The sequence below is a fragment of the Ammospiza nelsoni genome, chromosome 2 (assembly GCF_027579445.1).
Source record: "Ammospiza nelsoni isolate bAmmNel1 chromosome 2, bAmmNel1.pri, whole genome shotgun sequence".
Taxonomy (NCBI): Eukaryota; Metazoa; Chordata; class Aves; order Passeriformes; family Passerellidae; genus Ammospiza; species Ammospiza nelsoni.
The window spans coordinates 51300552-51317410 of NC_080634.1; the positions used below are offsets into that span (position 1 = coordinate 51300552).

Here is a 16859-nt window from a genome sequence, read left to right on the forward strand (position 1 = left end):
GCTCAGTTTTACTCTTTTTCCTTGTGATTACTTGAAAGTCCTTCTTTGGACTTTCCTTCTTTCCTGCTTCCTTTTTTTTTTTTTTCCTTTTTTTTTTTTTTTTTGGTGAACTTTGTTCCCTCTCCACAATTTTCAACATTCTGTACAGATCTCCTGGGCATTAGTTCAGCCTTTTGTGACCAAGCAATTCTCCTCATTGATTGATGCTTAGTTAATGCCTTGAGTGGGTTAAACAGCATAGATCAAACTTGGTAAGAATTCTGGAAAAAGCATCTGTCCTCTTCCTTTTATTGTCTCATCCTCTGTTGTTGTCAGCTGTGCTCTGCTTCTGAATGAGGTCATATCTTCCTGTTTTCTAAGATTTCCAAGTATTGAGGGATTATTGTATCTCCTATTATCAAGAAAATTTGGCTACCTGCTTCATCATCTGCTTGTATTTTACAATAGGCACTTTTATAATCCATTAATGTTTGCAAAGCTATTTCACTATTTTCTTTTAAATTTCTTAGTCTTCTCTCCTGTTAAAAGTTTTTAGTTGTGATGCCTTTAAACCCTGTGAAGACACCTGTGAGATATTAGTGCTGACAGATAAGAGTATCAGCTCAGTATTCTTGTGCGTGTGTCTCTCCACCTGATGTTTGTTTCTAGGTAGGGTTTTAATCTCTTTGTTTGGGAAGCAGCTGTTTTGTTTCATGTTCATGTGTTTTCTGGTGAGGGGAGATGCTGGTCTGTGACAAACACCTTTTAACTCTGGTGACAAGGAGTGCTGGTGTATTGGAGAAAAAGCAACCTCATGAATGTGGCTGCTGTTAAACTGCTGCACATCTTCCAGTCATGCCTTGCTCTTTTTAAATGAATCTGGTAAAGGACTGGTTTGGATTTTTGTGTGTGTGTGTTTAATAATGAGTTTTACTATTTAGAGAAAATATTTATGTAACTAAAGGAATAGCTTACTATGTAATAGATTCCTACATACACCTGGGTTCTCACTAGCTTTGGAGCAAATCAGAAAATAATTTTTTTTATCTTTAAATCTTCTTATTTTCCTGCTTACAGAATTAAAAGGAATTGTATTTGTCATCCAGAGTCAAAGTAATTCTTTTCATTCCAAGAGAGCAGAAGATCTAAAAAGAGATATTTTGAAACAGGCTGTAGATCTTGGAAAGGTAAGTTGTGATAATATTAAGTGCGCCTTGTTATATATTCTGTTGCTGCATTTTACTAAAAATATTGGGATTTGTTGTGCCTTTTTTCAAATCCATTCTATTTCTTTTCTAATTGCTTTTTGTGTGCTTATAGAAAACTATTTCAGTGGTTATTTGCTGATTGTACACTGTGATTTATCACTACTTTAATTTCCACTATCCACCTTTTTGTGTTACGGCTGCTTTTGTTTGGACGGCATTTGATGCAAAAGTGATAAGAAAGACTTGCAAGAAGGCAATTTTTCAATATGACTGTAGTGTGTTTGCAAAGAAAAAAAGATGCATTCTTTATGAAGTGAAAAACATAACAATTTCATTATTAGTTTGAATAATTTTCATTGAGTATTTTAATAGAGCCAGTGAATGTGCTGTAAGGTAGATTTTGTCAGAATTCCATTGCACGGTTGTGACATGATGGCAGTAGAATGGAAATGTGTGTGGACATGAAATTCCTAAGGCAGGATTCCCACTTCCTGCAGCAGCAGTCCCCCACACCTCTCTTTACCCTGTCCCTGCATGATGCAGTGCCTTCCCTAACTATTCCTTGTTCCTCTGCCACCCCTCTGCAGACTGAGCACTGTCCCCTTGACCTGCTGAGGGGTCACACTGACCGGGGAGCTGCATGTACTTTACATTCTAATGGGAAATTTGATTTCTAAAGCATAACTCTAGAGAGAAGAGGTTTTTAAGAAACTTACACTGAAAGTTCAGTGTGCATAAACAATGCTTAATTTTCTTTGTGTTTTATAAAATAAAGAAAAAATTAAGAGTGGCATACATCCCCTCATTTTAAATAGCTTCCTGTGAGATTATTTGACCTATTTTTCATTTCCACCTCCTTTGTTGTAAAGGAAAAAGAAATCTGATGTAAATTGTCTTATGTACATTAGTCTTGTAGTGCCTAAATCAGATTGCTGGATATTTTAGGCTTCATTTATCCAAGCTTATCAAACCTGTTGTAATTAAATCCATTCTAAATGCAATTTTTAATCCCTTAATGAAATCAGTAATGTGAACAGCCTTTGTTCTGCAGAGTTCTGCTCTTTCAGAGTCCTCTGCGGAATTGAGACAAGTGTTCAGATCCAATGTGTGCAGAGAGGATTATGGTGTCAGTTGTTAAACCCAAGGATTTTAGTTCTGTAATTGATGTTGCAGAATATGAGTAATAAAAAGTTCAGTAAGTAGAAGTACAAATGGTTTCAGTGGGGCTGGAATATAAGCATGTTTTGTGGGAAAGACGTGAAATCATTTTGTAATCAGAGTTGTACCTGAAACTGACCTGGCTTCTAAAAACCTTTATTGCCTATTTGAGAAGATGCCTTTATGGAAATGCTGAAATGATGATGCTTTTCCAGTATTAACAGTTACCTCTTGAACAGCAGTCGTGGTGTCTTAAGAGAAGCAGTGATGGAAAACCCACCAATAATCTCATATCTGAAATTTGGGAAAAGGGGAAAGCCATCAGTGTATAGGAAAAATAAACAGGCATAATCAGCAAGTTCTTGGTACATCTTGATTGTTTTGGTCAACTCACAATGCCACTGTGAGACACTCCCCAGCAATGCTGATTGTGGACTTGGGGCAGATCATCTCTGCAATCCTGCATATCAACATTTGAAGTTGGCATTTTTCACTGCAGAGAATACAAATGAAATTATTAGTTTCAGGCAAAAAAAGTAAAATCCTTGTGTTTTCAAAGACAACTGCTGTATGAAAACAAAAGACTGAATCATCAGGTTCACTCCTCTGTTGTTATAGGCCCAAACAATAGATGTTTAGTCCATAAGTTAGTCATTAGTTATTTTCTGCTAGTCTGAAATGAGAAATGGAATCCAACTGGAATTAAACCAGCACATATGCCTCACTTCAAAATGGATTAAGTAACTGTCATTAATCTTAACAAGTGATTTGTCCATTTATTTTCTTTTATGGTGCACTTAAAACATTTTTTTTAAAGTGAAACAATCTGTAATTCTGGTCACCAGTAGATGTCAGTATTTTGTTCTTGCTCAAAAATATTTTCCCTGGCGATTTATTAAATATTAGCCAAAACTCTTCAGTTAGAATTCAGCAATGGCAAAAATTCAGTTCAGTTTCTACCAATCTTCTTAATTTTCTGAGATTATGGAACACTTAACCTCTGTAAACTAGACCTTCGTAAGAAGCACCAAATAACAACAAGGAGACTGTTGGGAGTGTAAAATGGTAATGTTTTGGACTGTGCCCTTTCTGTCTAAAAAATTCAAAATCAGGATTACTTTTTTGCTATTACTTTCAAAATGAGAAAAGAGGTAAAATAAAGTTTTTGAAAAGTTACCAGTTTGGGTGCACTCAGTGGTTTTTAATTGCCTGTGATTGTGACACTGTTTAGAAGACAAAATCTGTATATTTCCATATGAAAACTGGTCTAGTAGAGTAGGAGATTTTTTTGCTTTGGGTCCTGCAGGGTTCTTGCATTGAACACCCTTGGCCGATTCAAAAAACTATAATTTTCCTGAAAAGTCTAAAGATCAAACGGGGTCCTATTAATAGTGTTGTGGTTAGAGGATTCAGTGGAAGAGCTGCTTTTTCAAGGCAACTGAGTTATTTTTAAATAACTGATGATGATTTGTATATTTACATAATTTGCTTGATACTTTCCAAAATTAATGCCATAAATTCAAGGCAATCTGTAATATACCTCTTGCTTCAATTTTCAGTTACTTGCTCAAATCCAGGATTCTAGTATGAAAATCCTGTTTACTTCTCTCCCTCCTGTAATGGCTTCCCATTTCATGGAAGCCTCTTTCCAGCCGAGACTGATCAGGCAATTCATGTTTTGGTCCTGCAGTTTTAACAAGGTTTAACAGATTATATTTAAGTGAGGTGTTGGGCTACATTCTGACCTGCCCCTCCATCTCCATCTCTACAGTAGTTTTTCTTCATGGCAAGGTTTTCCACCATATCAAAATCAACCCTATTTTTAAAATTAAAACAGGCATGTTTTAAGATCAAATTTTCTCAATATTAGTAGATTGATTCCCTTTGGTTTTTTGTGTAAAACAATAGTGTGCCCTTTATTTCCTTCCTAGCAACAACTTTATTATTTTTTTCTACAAGGATTTTTTCATTCTTTTGTTTGTAACATCATCCATAACTTTAATATTTACATTTATTTTCCAAATCTGTCCATAAAACTACACTTTTATTATGTGGGAGAGCTTGCAGTATAAAACCCTAATAAGAGTGTGCATTTAAGTGATTGGTGTATGAAGTTCCTATTTCTACTTTTTTATCCACGTTAGCACCTGTGTTTGTTTTATGTTGTGTTATTTATTCTGCTTGCATACATTGCCTACTATCAGTATGCTCTTGGTCACTTTTCTTTGTTTTTCTTTGTAATGCTTCATTCCTTTTAGGATTTGCATTTTAAAGTGCAGCTACTCATTCTGGGGTTTCAGTATTTGGGTGTTCCTGTTGTGAAATGCTTCTAAACTCTGTTCTTTATGTAGAAAGGTGAGGTGCATTCAAAATAAAACCTTTTGAAAGTGGTCCAGGAAAACTGTACAAAAGATACTGCTTAGTTTGGAAAATGTATTTTAGAGTTGTCTTAAATCTCTTCAAGGTCAGCTTGCAGGGCTTTACACATTTGAGTGACTTTTGTTTTATCTTTGCTTTCCTTCAGCTGTTCTCCTAGCTTTCTGTTTTAATTGTTTGATCTTTGACTTTTTAATATGCCCTTGCTTCTCATTCTGCAAAGGTACTGGCATCCTTTTGATAATTGCTAGGCTTTGTTATCAGCAGAATTGATGCCTTGCTCATTAGCTGCTGGAGCTGTAAAAGTTACCTACACTTTGTGCTGGAAGGTGAACAGGATCGTTTTCCTCTAATGGATGCTCAGCAGATTTGAAGGAATTTGTAGCAGTCAGATAATTCTGCACTAATGAGATCTTTTAAATGTTTTAGCAGTGATGAGTGGGCTGCCTTCAGCCCTGCCTTGCACATCACAGACCATTTTTATATCACTGCTTTTACCAATCATATGTGTGGTAGCTTCCTTCACTTTTTAAATGCAGAAAATAGACCTGTCACCTCACAGAGATGTCTTGACATGTCAGGGCAAAATATAAACAAGAAATTCTGAAGTTTAAAGTGCTTTGGGCTAAGTGTCTCTCTCAGCCCCTTCAGCAGCAATTTCTGCAAACTTAATAGGATTTGAACAAACCCATTTTACTAAGGTATTTCTTTTCCTAGTAAAGAATGAGAGATTGCTATAAAGAATAAGAGATTGCTTCTTCCTTCACTGCTGTTGGCTATATTGAAATTGCTCAGTCATCTTTGAATAGAATGCTCAAGTATACATGAGACTAGACTTACTAAATCATCAGATTAAAATCATTACCTAGTGACAGTTGTTTTGTTCTTGTATATTCTCCTGAGCATCTATACTGGTACTTGAAATACATTCACCAAATTTCTTGCCTTGTGGAAGCTTTTTTCTGCTTTCCTGTTCCTTCTCTTCTTCCCCAGTTAAAATAGGTACATTAGATTTACTGTTGTGGGGAAGGGACCTGCTCCACCATGGATCACACTGATTTACCTTGGGAGACAGACCACTGTCTCAATCTTGCTGTCAGTGAAATATGCTTCAGGCTTTCCATGAATATAAATCTACTTATACTGCTAATCTTGCTGATATTTAAAGAAGCATCTGAACCCCATAAATTGCTTAATTTCATTGCTTGAATCATAGAATCATTAAGGTTGAAAAAGATCTCCAAATCATCAAGTCTTTGACTGAATACCATCAAACCCACTAAACCATATCAGGAAGTGCCACATCTGCTCAATTTTTAGAATACTTCTGGGGATGGTGACTCCACCACTGCCCTAGGAAGTTTGTTCCAATGCTTAATCACTCTTCCAGTGAAGAAATCTGTCCCCATATCCAACCTGAAGTGTTTTTATGCACCAGTTGGAATTGACAAAGATTTTGCTTTTAAGTAAAAACTCACTTTACACATGAATATTATCAACTACAATACTAAAATGCTATCTTAAACCCGTTCTAAACAAAGACCTTACTCAGACCAGGCAACATAATTATAATGGTTCATCTTTAATATTGGCTTTCATGACTAATAGCTATGTACTGTATACCATACATCTGTCTTTTACATGATTGCATTTATTTAGAATTCTTGTAAACTGTGAGCTGTGGAGAAAGCATTCCTCACTGCTTTTTATTCACTCAAGTGAAGAGCAAACAAATGGCACTTTACTGCAATATGTTGTTGGCATCCTCAGCTACTGTCTTATTATACACATCTGTGGTAGCATTTATAATAAGCACTTCAAACTTTTCCAGATTTTTTCCACACATTTTTATTTGTCTGTTACAAAATAAGGTCTGATTTGTTAATTTGCACACAGCACTTGCTGTGGTTTTTTTGTACACAGTACTTGCATTGTTTTTTTTGCTCTTGATTTGTGAAAGCAGGGTATTTGTGAAATTTGTGAAAGCTATGGCCTTTCACTGAACTCTCTGAAATGACACATAATATATTATGAAAACTCGGTTCTTTTTTAAAATGATAACCAGGCATCTGAGATTAGAACAGAAGTAGAAATTCTCTCTAATGGAAAATACTGCATTATACTTTATTACTTTGGGCATCCTGAGGAGCAAAGATTATTAAAAACCGTGCCTTATTAGAATCATGGGTTTTGTTATTGTAGGAATTTTTTTACACCTTATTGTGGCCTTTCAGTACTTAAGGGGGCTTATAAAGAAAGAGGGGAACAGACTTTTTAGAGAGCCTGTAATAATAAGAAAAGGGTAAAGTTTTTAAATTAGAGTAGACTGAGACTCAGCATAAGGAAGATTTTTTTACAGTGATGTTGGTGAAACACTGACAGTTTGCCAGAGAGGTGGTCGATATCCCATCCCTGGAAACATTTAAGATAATTTCGGTTGGGGTTCTGAGCAACCTGATGTAGCTGAAGATGTTCCTGCTCACTGGAGGGGCCTGGACTAAGGCTTTAAATGTTCCTTCCAACTCAAAACTGTTCTAGGATTCTATGAATGAAGCCTAAAGGAAGAAATAGAGCAGAAAATTAGAAGGACTGGACAACTTTGGAGGAGTTCCTAAATAACAGATATGTTAAACAGAAGCAAAGTTCTTTTACAGTGTTAATGTATAATAGTACTTTAAATCATCCGTGAGTTTTATTTGAATGGGAATATTAAAATAATATTTTTTCTTGGATTCTTTGAAGCTCTGATAAAACTGATATTTATGTCTTTAAAACATGAAAAATAATTTAAACATGTATTGTCATTTTCAATATTTAAGGAAATTGTTAGAATATAGAGAAGATTAAGTGTTTGGTACAATATTTGAAGCTGGAAGTTCCCAGTAAATTGTCTGACCCACTGGGCTTAGAGGTAGGAGATTTGCTATTACTTTCTTTTACTATTGCTATTGGTATTGCTTTCTTTTAGAAATCCTTCAGGATGTCTGCAGAATTGGCATGTTTTTGAAAATAAAGCTGTAGGGAGACTTCAGTATGTATTCCACAGCTCTGCTTTGTCAAAGTAGTCACAACAGATGACTGTAAGAGCTTGGCTTATTTAACCTCCCAAGGGAAGGCTGAGAAGGTAGGCTAGCTCTGAATGTGTCTTAGGATTGATTACTGAAAAGAAGATAAGAGAGAAGGGAAAATGCTGTTATGTGCTTGAAGGGTGTGTAGAGATAGGAAGACATTTCCGAGTCTGGAGCTGTGCAGTTCAGCAGCAGTGCTCAGGGTTCAGGTCCCCACTCCTGCCCCTCAGCTCTGGGGGGAGTTTAAAAGACAGTTTAATGAGCTCACAAAGCACAGAGATAATATATGCAAGACACCTACAGATATGAGCAAACTGGACTCATTACGAGCAAATTCCTGCACACTACTTTATTTTTCTCTAGTGTATTACAAGATGGCTTTTTGCTCTGCTCAGGTGACTCAGTAATATAACAATGAGCTGATTACCATCGTGTTTTGCATTTCACTGCAGTTCTGGATCTGTTTCTATGCCTTACTTGCAAAATCATGTCACACGGGACGTATAATTATTAGTGCTGAGCAAGATCTAGTGTGAGTTGTGTTCTAATAAAGTGTGTTCTCACAAAAGAATTCACTAAGGGCAAGGTTTGGTTATGCTTAGATGAAATTCAGTGAGCTACTTTGTAGAAAAACAAAGCAAACACAGTTCTGCTAGAGGATCATAGAAGATGTGACCCAGCCTGGAAATCCCATTTTAGCTGGAGTGCATCTCTGCCATCCTGGGTGCATACAGAAGCCCATTTTGGCCTCATAGTCTATGAAACTGTAGCATTTCCTTTTGTTTTTACCCTGTACCGTTTTGTTCTCTATAAATTGCACATTTCTCATATAGGATTTGTTAGGTTGATATGAAATTCCACGTAGTGCAGAAAGAATAGAGAAACTTGTTTCAGGTTAACAATTCTCTTACTTACTTCTTAATTCTTGTATTCTGAATTACCTTTTCTTTATTGGATATGCTAGTCCTCCAAGTTTTTTCCATGTTAATGAAGAAAACTTTCAATATTTAGATTCAAAAACCAGAGCTCTCTTAATGATTTGGTATGAAATTGATTGTGTCATTAGCATCTTCATACTTCAACTTGCATAAAAAATACTACATTATTTCAAGGTACAAATGATGCTGTGTGAGTCTGTGTCTTTGGAATTGGTTTGAAAATGTGGATCTAACCCCTTTATTCACACTTGGTTTTTCATTTCTGTAAAGTTTGCCATTGTCATCTGTGGCAGGTATTGCTGATCTCACTGTGCTGATAGAGTAGGTGGTATTTGGAGTAAAAATGTCTCATACTGAATTTCAGACCACAAGCAATTCCATGTCTTGGTTTTGCCCTTTAAACTCAGCTCAGTTGTCTTAGTGGGGAGAGTAGTTTCTCAGTCTTCAAAAAGTGGTAAAATTAAGTTATTTAGATTATAAGATACTTTATTTCTGTCATATGTAGAATGTTGGTATGTGTGAAGACATGTTTTGTAACTGTGGAAACAACAGTTTGAAGCTAGAACAACCAGTGAATGCAGTACAGGCTGTGGATGCATTTGTAGGAGAGTTTTATGAGATAGGCACAGTGTGCAAGTTACATTTCATTACCTTGACAGCACGTGCCCTTCCAGTCCTCAAAGCTGACACCAGATACATTTTTCTTTTTTGTTCTGTCCTTGTACTGAAGATGGAATAAATAAAATGAGTAGATCAGACCAGTTCCACTAGGTTCAGAGTAAAAATGAGAAAGAAAAAGCAGCAGAAATGCTCCTGTGTTTTTGAAAGTGGCTGTTTTAGACCTATAGAGTGTGTTTAAAGCATTTCCTTTATTATATTAGAATTAATGCATGGTTAGAGGTGAGTGGAAGGAAAGGATCCTGCAGGACATGTATTTTCATGTTTTAGAGGAAGTTGGGTAGAGAAAGAGAGCAGGTTTATGAGAATGTCAAAGAGAAAAGATACCTTGTAAGAGGTATCTGGATTAGCTCAAGAGAGAGTGCTTTTTCTTTATCATCATTTCTTTGCTCTGCGCGAAGGAAATAGAGCATAATGGTACAGCTACTTAGATTATGTAATTTACTTAAATCTTTTGCATGGGTAAATGCTGCTTTTATCTAAAATTATTCCAGTTTCAGCCTTTAGTGTGATAGAGACACTGATTATATTATTATTAACTACTATTTTCTTTGTCTTTTGTACATGAAATACATGCTTCCTACAAATACTAGCAGGTTTTTTATGTGTGTAAAAATAAATGTTCTTGTAAAGACAGAGGTCTTCCCTTTTATCTTCCTATCTGCATTCCCTTAAGTGAGCATAATTTTGTGGTTTTACCATAAACTTATACTAAAAATAAAACTAAATAAATAAATCTAAGTAAATAAAATCAATAAGGATAAAACTATACTGACGAAGTGAAGGGAGCCGACCCACCCTAATTGATCAGCATCGAACTCTGATTTATTGATCCAGTATGCACACTTTTATAATCGTGTTAATTAAGTTCATACATATTGCAAAACCCGAGCTCATCATTGGCTACAGATTACACACCAACCCCTCCTTTTGTTTTCAATAGCTGTGGTTTCTTATTGAGACCAAAACTTGTTTTTCTCATCCTGTTATTAACTGTTCTCAAGGCCTCCATGTTTGTCACTCTGCTTTCCCATCACTATCCAAGGACAAGGTATTTACTTGTTATTAAAAAACAAGCCTGAGAACTTTGCTGTTTACAGGAACGTGTCTGAGAACTTTGCTGTTTACAGCTGCCTTTTACTTTTCAATCAGCTGTATATTTTCATGGCCTTTTTTACTTCAAGCCATGTCTGAGGAAAATTCTCCAACACTATACCCAAGTAAATTTTACCATTTTCACATTTTAGTGAAACAAAAGGTATTGAGAATACCATGACTAAGATTTTCCACTTCCACTAAAAGCTCTGAACTTCTGGTTTTTCAGTAAATTGAAAACAAGCAGAAACATATTTGTTAGGTTAGTTTGAACTAACCATAAATCAGAAATGCTGATTTCTGAGATGCAGGTGAATATCCTGTTACAAATTGGAGTTTTGGCATTGTTTCTTTTCAATTTGGGTCATTCCAATAGCATAAATCCTTATTTTTGCATAAGATTAATGCACTCCTGAGAGACACAGTTATTCCTTAGAGCAGCAGAGGTTTTGGGTTTTTTTAGTATATGAAATTTGGAGGTTTTATGTATTTCTAGATGCTGTGCTTAACTGCCCTTAAAAAGGATTTGAACTTGTAAGGGTCAACAAATAGTGCCAAGTTTATCTTAGAGCTTTTCTTAGAAAAGAAATTATTTTTGTGTTCAAGTGTGAATTTTATGGTAATAGCATCATTCACAAAAAGCATTCATCAAGAAGGACGGTTTGGCACTTGCAAGCTGTAAACAGAAAAGGATTAGGGTCTGGAGAGACAGGTGCACCCCTACAACTCATGGTCCTTTCTCTGGTTGTGGGAACACAGACCTCCAAATACAGACAGACAAAGCCTCCTGCCCAGGAATTAGAAATGTGTCACCGTCATATTTCCTGGAAAAATCTGTTTGCCTAGGATTCTTCTCCTGGGAAGCTGAGAAGTCTCAGAGAAAAAGGAAAACAATATTATCTCATTTGCTTCACCTGTGTTTTGCTGCTTTGGAATGTGGTTGGAGATTGTTTATCCAACAGATGGTTATTTCATTGGTTTCATGTGAGTTGTTTTGACTTAATGACCAGTCAGGTCAAGCTCTGGAAAGAGTTACAAGTTTTTCTTTAGTATCTTTCTACCCTTCTGTCTGTATCATTTTAGTATTCTTTAGTGTAGTTTAGTTTAGTATTCTTTAATATATCCTAGTATCATAAAATAATAAATTAGCCTTCTAAGAGCATGAAGCCAGATTCATCATTTCCTTCCTGCCGTTGGGCACCCTGCTAATAGAAGAGAAATGGAATTTAAGGAGAAGACAGGACAGACTGCAGTGATCAGTGCAGGCCGTGATGGCAAGACAAGTGTCCTGCCCAGCAAATTGTTACAAGTGACCATCTCCCTTTTTTCCCTGTACTTGCCAATGATTTTTTCCTCCTTGGCCTGGTTTCAGCTAGGATAGGGGAAGAGGGGGTTGACTGAGCAGCTGTATGGTGCTTAAGCTGGGCTTAAACGACTCCTCAAACACCATGATCCCTCTTTTGCTGACTTTGTGCTCTTTAGTAAGCATCTCATGTGAGGTTTTGTGCCAACCCAAAGTGCTGTTCCCCTGAAAGCTGTGGTGAGTCCCATGCTCCTATGGGCAGTGAGACCTTGTCAGGTGAGCAGGGAGCCTCTCTCCCTTCTCTTTAGCTGGTGTCACACCTGGACACAATGATGCTGCAGTGGGGGATTGGACTCACTGATGGAGTAGGGTACTGCCTGTGTATTGAGGGATGTATCTGCATCCAGCTTTCCACATGTATTACAAATTGTGCACTTTGGTTTATCAGAAGGCTGTGTTAAATGGTGTTTTCTTGGAAAGTACTCCAGAATTCTAGGTTATCTGCTAGACACTGGGATCTGCCACATCAAAGAGGTTTTGAGTAACAAAAGAGCAAAGGAATTTTTGAGTACTTTCCTTTGTAGGAAAGCTTCTTTGATCTTTCAGGAAGAAAAAAATGCTAACTCCTCATTTTGATTTTTCTGTAAAGCCATTGGATTTTGTGATGATGTTAGTGTGACAAGTCAAAGCTCAGCTCAAAGTAAGGAGTGTTGGAACTCTCACTTAAGCTGTGTGTAATGTGATTGACCAATGGAAGCCTTTGTAGAACACCCTTCATTATTTATAAGTATTTCTTCATGGCATTTTATAGTATGGCAAGGAGATTACTATGATCTATTGATTACATGGGTTCTTATGCTAAGCATTGAACTCGAAGTCTGTTAGCTTTATAACAATTAAGACAATTAAGAAATTACAGGTTGGAAGAAGCACTAACCTTAACTTGCAGTTCACCTTGTTTCATGCCATCCTAAGTCATCCATTTTTCACGGCTACTTGCCAGTCAAAACCTAGTAACCAACTGGAAAACCAATTAGTTTTGGTTTTCCATTAATTGTTCTGGAACAATTAGTTGTTCCAGGATAATTTTTTAAAGACTGATTGATGTTTAGGAAGAAAGTACATATAATTGAAGTTTAATGGGAATATTTTTATTTTTCTCAAAGGAATTGCCTACGGTTCTGCTTATTCATCAGATCGACAGGCATGAAGGTGCATGGACAATATTGCCATTAATGAGAGAGTAAGTGTAATGAATGCCAGTCGTTTTCAGAAGATTTTGTAAGCAAGAATATATATATTAGTTACTCAGACCTTTTTTGCTTTTTTTAAAAAGCAGAAATTTTTAATGAGAGCTGCAACTTTGTATTTTAACTTTCTTACTGTACTTTTCTTTGTTTTATAAAGTAATTTTCCAATAAATTTAAATCAGAGAAGCCTATTTAAAATAAAAGAACAGTAATAATAGAATTTAACTGAGCAACAACCTTCTTCAAATCATGGTGCATTTTAAAATTATTAGGGAAGTAAACTAGTCTAAAGAAATGGCATTTTTAAATGTGTATTTTTCTATTTGGTCCCTACTTCTCACAGTGTTAAGGTATGAGTTATTACAGAAATTTTGATCTTTCAGATTACTTGACTGAATGAAGTGGAATAAATTAAAAAAAATAGATCATAATACTTTTTTTGGGGTTTTTATTGCTTATAGAGTCGTATGTCTCTGTAGTGAGAAGTTTTAGGTTTCAGAATCTTTGTAAATGCTTATATGGCAAATTTTCATATTATTATGATCAGAAAAGAGAAGTAGTCTCAAATATCTTTTCTTAGCTTATGCAGATGGCTCCAAGGAGGACATGCTGCATTTACATGGTAGTATCTTGCAAACTGTCAGGAAATTGTTTTAGTAATCCTGAAGCTCCATGGTACTGAAGACTATCTTTTGCCTGAAGCTTGCATTTGAAATCTGCAGCCTATTGAGTTTTAACTTAGTTAATATAATTTATTAGATGTATTCAGGGTGAGGTTTTTATGTCAGAGTGGTTGCAGGACAGGATACTTTTCCTTTTGCTTTCCATTACTTTATGTGTAGAAAAATGTAAATAGTGCTTGTATAGCAGCTGCCTGTGAGATATATGTAAACTGTGAAAAATAGCAGAAGAGATTTGAAGTAAATTGAAAACTGGAAGATGATGTTCAAGCTATCAATCATCTTCCCTGCTTAGCTCCTGTTTCAATGACCTTGTGGATCCTCATCTGAATTATTTATGTCATGGTGACAGGGTTTACAGATACAGCTCTTATAAGATAGCAAAACTAAAAGAAAAAATACAAATGCTCATTTGTGTGAGAAAGCAGAAAAAAATTCTTTAGAAATCAGAAGAGGAATCTTAAGTAGAGGATTTCCATCTTGAGATTTCTGGAATATGAGTTTCTTTGTGTGTACTGTTCCACTTAGTACTTTTGGCAAATGAAGACATGGAGTAGTTTAGAAGTATGTTGCTATTTTGAAGCTTCTATAGTTTTGTTTTCTCAATGGACAAAAGAGAAAGAAGGGAGTTCAGCCCATCCTGTAGCAGCTAATGATGCTTTTAATTGTGATATAAGATGCATCTGCATCAGAAAACTGCTTCCAAAGAATAGATTTCTCAGTCCTGTAGCTGTCAGCATTTTTAAGGAGGTCTCTAAGCAGTTGTGAAAATTCTTAATTTTTAGTTCTTGGGCACAGGTTAAGTTGGACAAAATACTTAATTTTAGAAGATACAATCAGCAGAGATCTTACCACTCATTATTCTTACTGTGCCCCAAAGGCCTGCTACATTTCATCTCAGTAATCATGTTCATTCAGCAGAGAAGAAATCCCTTTTTTAAAAATTATCCAAAACAGGATCTTACAATGGTACCTCAAAGATCTCCTTGCAGTCTGAACTCCAAGCTTTTGTGCTCTGAGGTCTCCATAAAACTCTCTTGGAGACCTTACCTACTTAGCCTTGGGAATCATTCCCAAAAGCCATGCAAAGGAAATTGGAAAAATAAATATAGTAGGGGGTTTTTCCATTAGGATGTTATTAATTAATATGGCTGTTTTGATTAATAGAGGAAGAATTAAGGCTAGAGGAACAGAGAAATAGGGGATGTCATTTTTCTGAAGGAGTCAGGAATCCTGCATTGAGATTATTGCTATCTTTGAGGAGTCCCTTCAGTCTGTACAGTTTCACTGTACTGGAAAAGCTAATGAAGTTTTTAGGTTGGGAATGATCAGTGTCCAACAGCTGTGAGAAAACTTGTCATTAGGCATTTTGGTGATGATTGCAGTACTGTTAGATTTTAGATGGCCAATGGTGAGGCACCTTGGAAGAACGGGAAGGTAACTTAAACTGCTGTCTATGGACTTCTGAATTCATAGGTGGCTGTTAGACCTGTACATTTCTGAATGGAAATTCTTTATGTATATCTGTTCCCTTCTTTCTGGAATAACTGTTTTTTATAAATGAATAGAATAACTGTTTTTTTATAAGTAGATAGCAGCAGAGTCAGTATCTTTATCCATTCACAATAGTCCTTGGATGTGTAATTCTAAATCAGTAGTAAAGTTTTCCATTTCTGTGTGAATGAAGAATTGATGGCAAATTATTTATATCTGGGGAATGTGCCTTGAATTTGCAATTTTTGTTCATAAGCCACCTTATTAATGAAATGTTTTTTTTCTTTTTTAGCTTCTCTGTTACCTATGGTAGGAACTCCTCATGGATTTTCTTCTGTGAAGAAGACACAAGAATACAGGTCGTAAAACTGGTAGAAGCACTCAGAAGATTTGACAAGTCTAAGGTGAAATAAAAATTTAGATTTGACTTTCTTTTTGAATGTGATTGAGTGTGTTTTGCCAAATATTGGAAAAGATGTGTCTAAACACCTTAAAACGGGGATAGATTTCTGTTGCTGAGGCTGAGAGCCAGGTATTTAACATGAAGCAGTACAAATGCCTGTATAGCTATTGAAGAACTGTTAAAATTGAGCAGAGAAACCAATTTTTTCTGTGAATAGCCTGAAAATTATGTAGCATAAATAAAAAGATTAATGTAGTCTGTTTTGCGGTCCCTTCTCCCCATTTTCCTCTCTGTTATTAAATCTGATTATCATCAGACTGGATGACTGATGTTAGTTTGCCTCTGATCTAAAATAGCAGGGTTTCTTCCTTGCATTCTGTTTCTGATCTGTCTTGGTGATAAATATTCTGTACCTACTGGGAAAAAAAAAAACGCCAAAAGACTTGCAGAACAAAATAGAAGTACAGTCACCAAGGAGCAAAGCAAATTTGGCAATGCAACTGACATGAAAGGTGCTAATATTTAGAGTTTTTACTGTTCAGAAAAAAACCCCACCTTGGTGTCAGTCCTTTGCCTGTAACAAGAGAAGCCAAAATCTCCTGTGTGAAATATGTTTTGCTTCTTTATTGTAATTCTGCTTCAGGACTCACTTTAGCGTACTTACTTCTTTTTCAGCCACATGGCCATGTGTTTTCTCACAGTTCTTTTCTAAAATGGCAATAAAAATAACAATTTCGAGCTCTTACCTTTTGAAACACTTGGTCTTCAAAATGGAGGACTGAATATATTGAGACCTTTGGAGTATTCTTTTTTTTTTGTTTCAGAAACATCTGCTTGTAATTGATATTCTCAGAATAAAAACATGAACATTTTTGTTCTAGATACTGCACTTTTGCCAGTTTTACTCTCTCCTTTGCACTACATACAGATTCTAATAAAATAACAAACTATGTTCCAACCCACAATAAAAGGAAAATAGAACACTTTGGTTTTCTACATAGCAATTGTCATCTTAGTTTAACAGTCCATCCCTGGTTGCTTGTATACACTGTAGTCCATCAGATACAAAATTCAAAGTGATTTATATCAGAGCTCCTTCAATATTCATTTTAAAGTCTCAGCAGTCTGCCTAATAATAAAAAGTTGGTGTACAGATTGCTGTGGAATGTATTCAAAACATGACTGGACAGAGTCCTGGGCAGCCTGCATTGGGTGATCCTGCTTGATTC

General features: G+C 35.9%; 1 protein-coding gene across 3 annotated transcripts in view; it reads left to right on the forward strand.

Annotated features, from left to right (window-relative positions):
- B3GLCT (beta 3-glucosyltransferase) overlaps window positions 1-16859 on the forward strand; it is a 46800-nt gene that overhangs the window by 12748 nt on the left and 17193 nt on the right. For all 3 annotated transcript variants that reach the window (XM_059466572.1, XM_059466571.1, XM_059466569.1), the window contains 3 exons: window positions 1057-1166; window positions 12970-13046; window positions 15520-15631. In XM_059466572.1, coding sequence (XP_059322555.1) covers window positions 1057-1166; window positions 12970-13046; window positions 15520-15631 — 299 coding nt within the window. The remainder of the gene's footprint in view (window positions 1-1056; window positions 1167-12969; window positions 13047-15519; window positions 15632-16859) is intronic.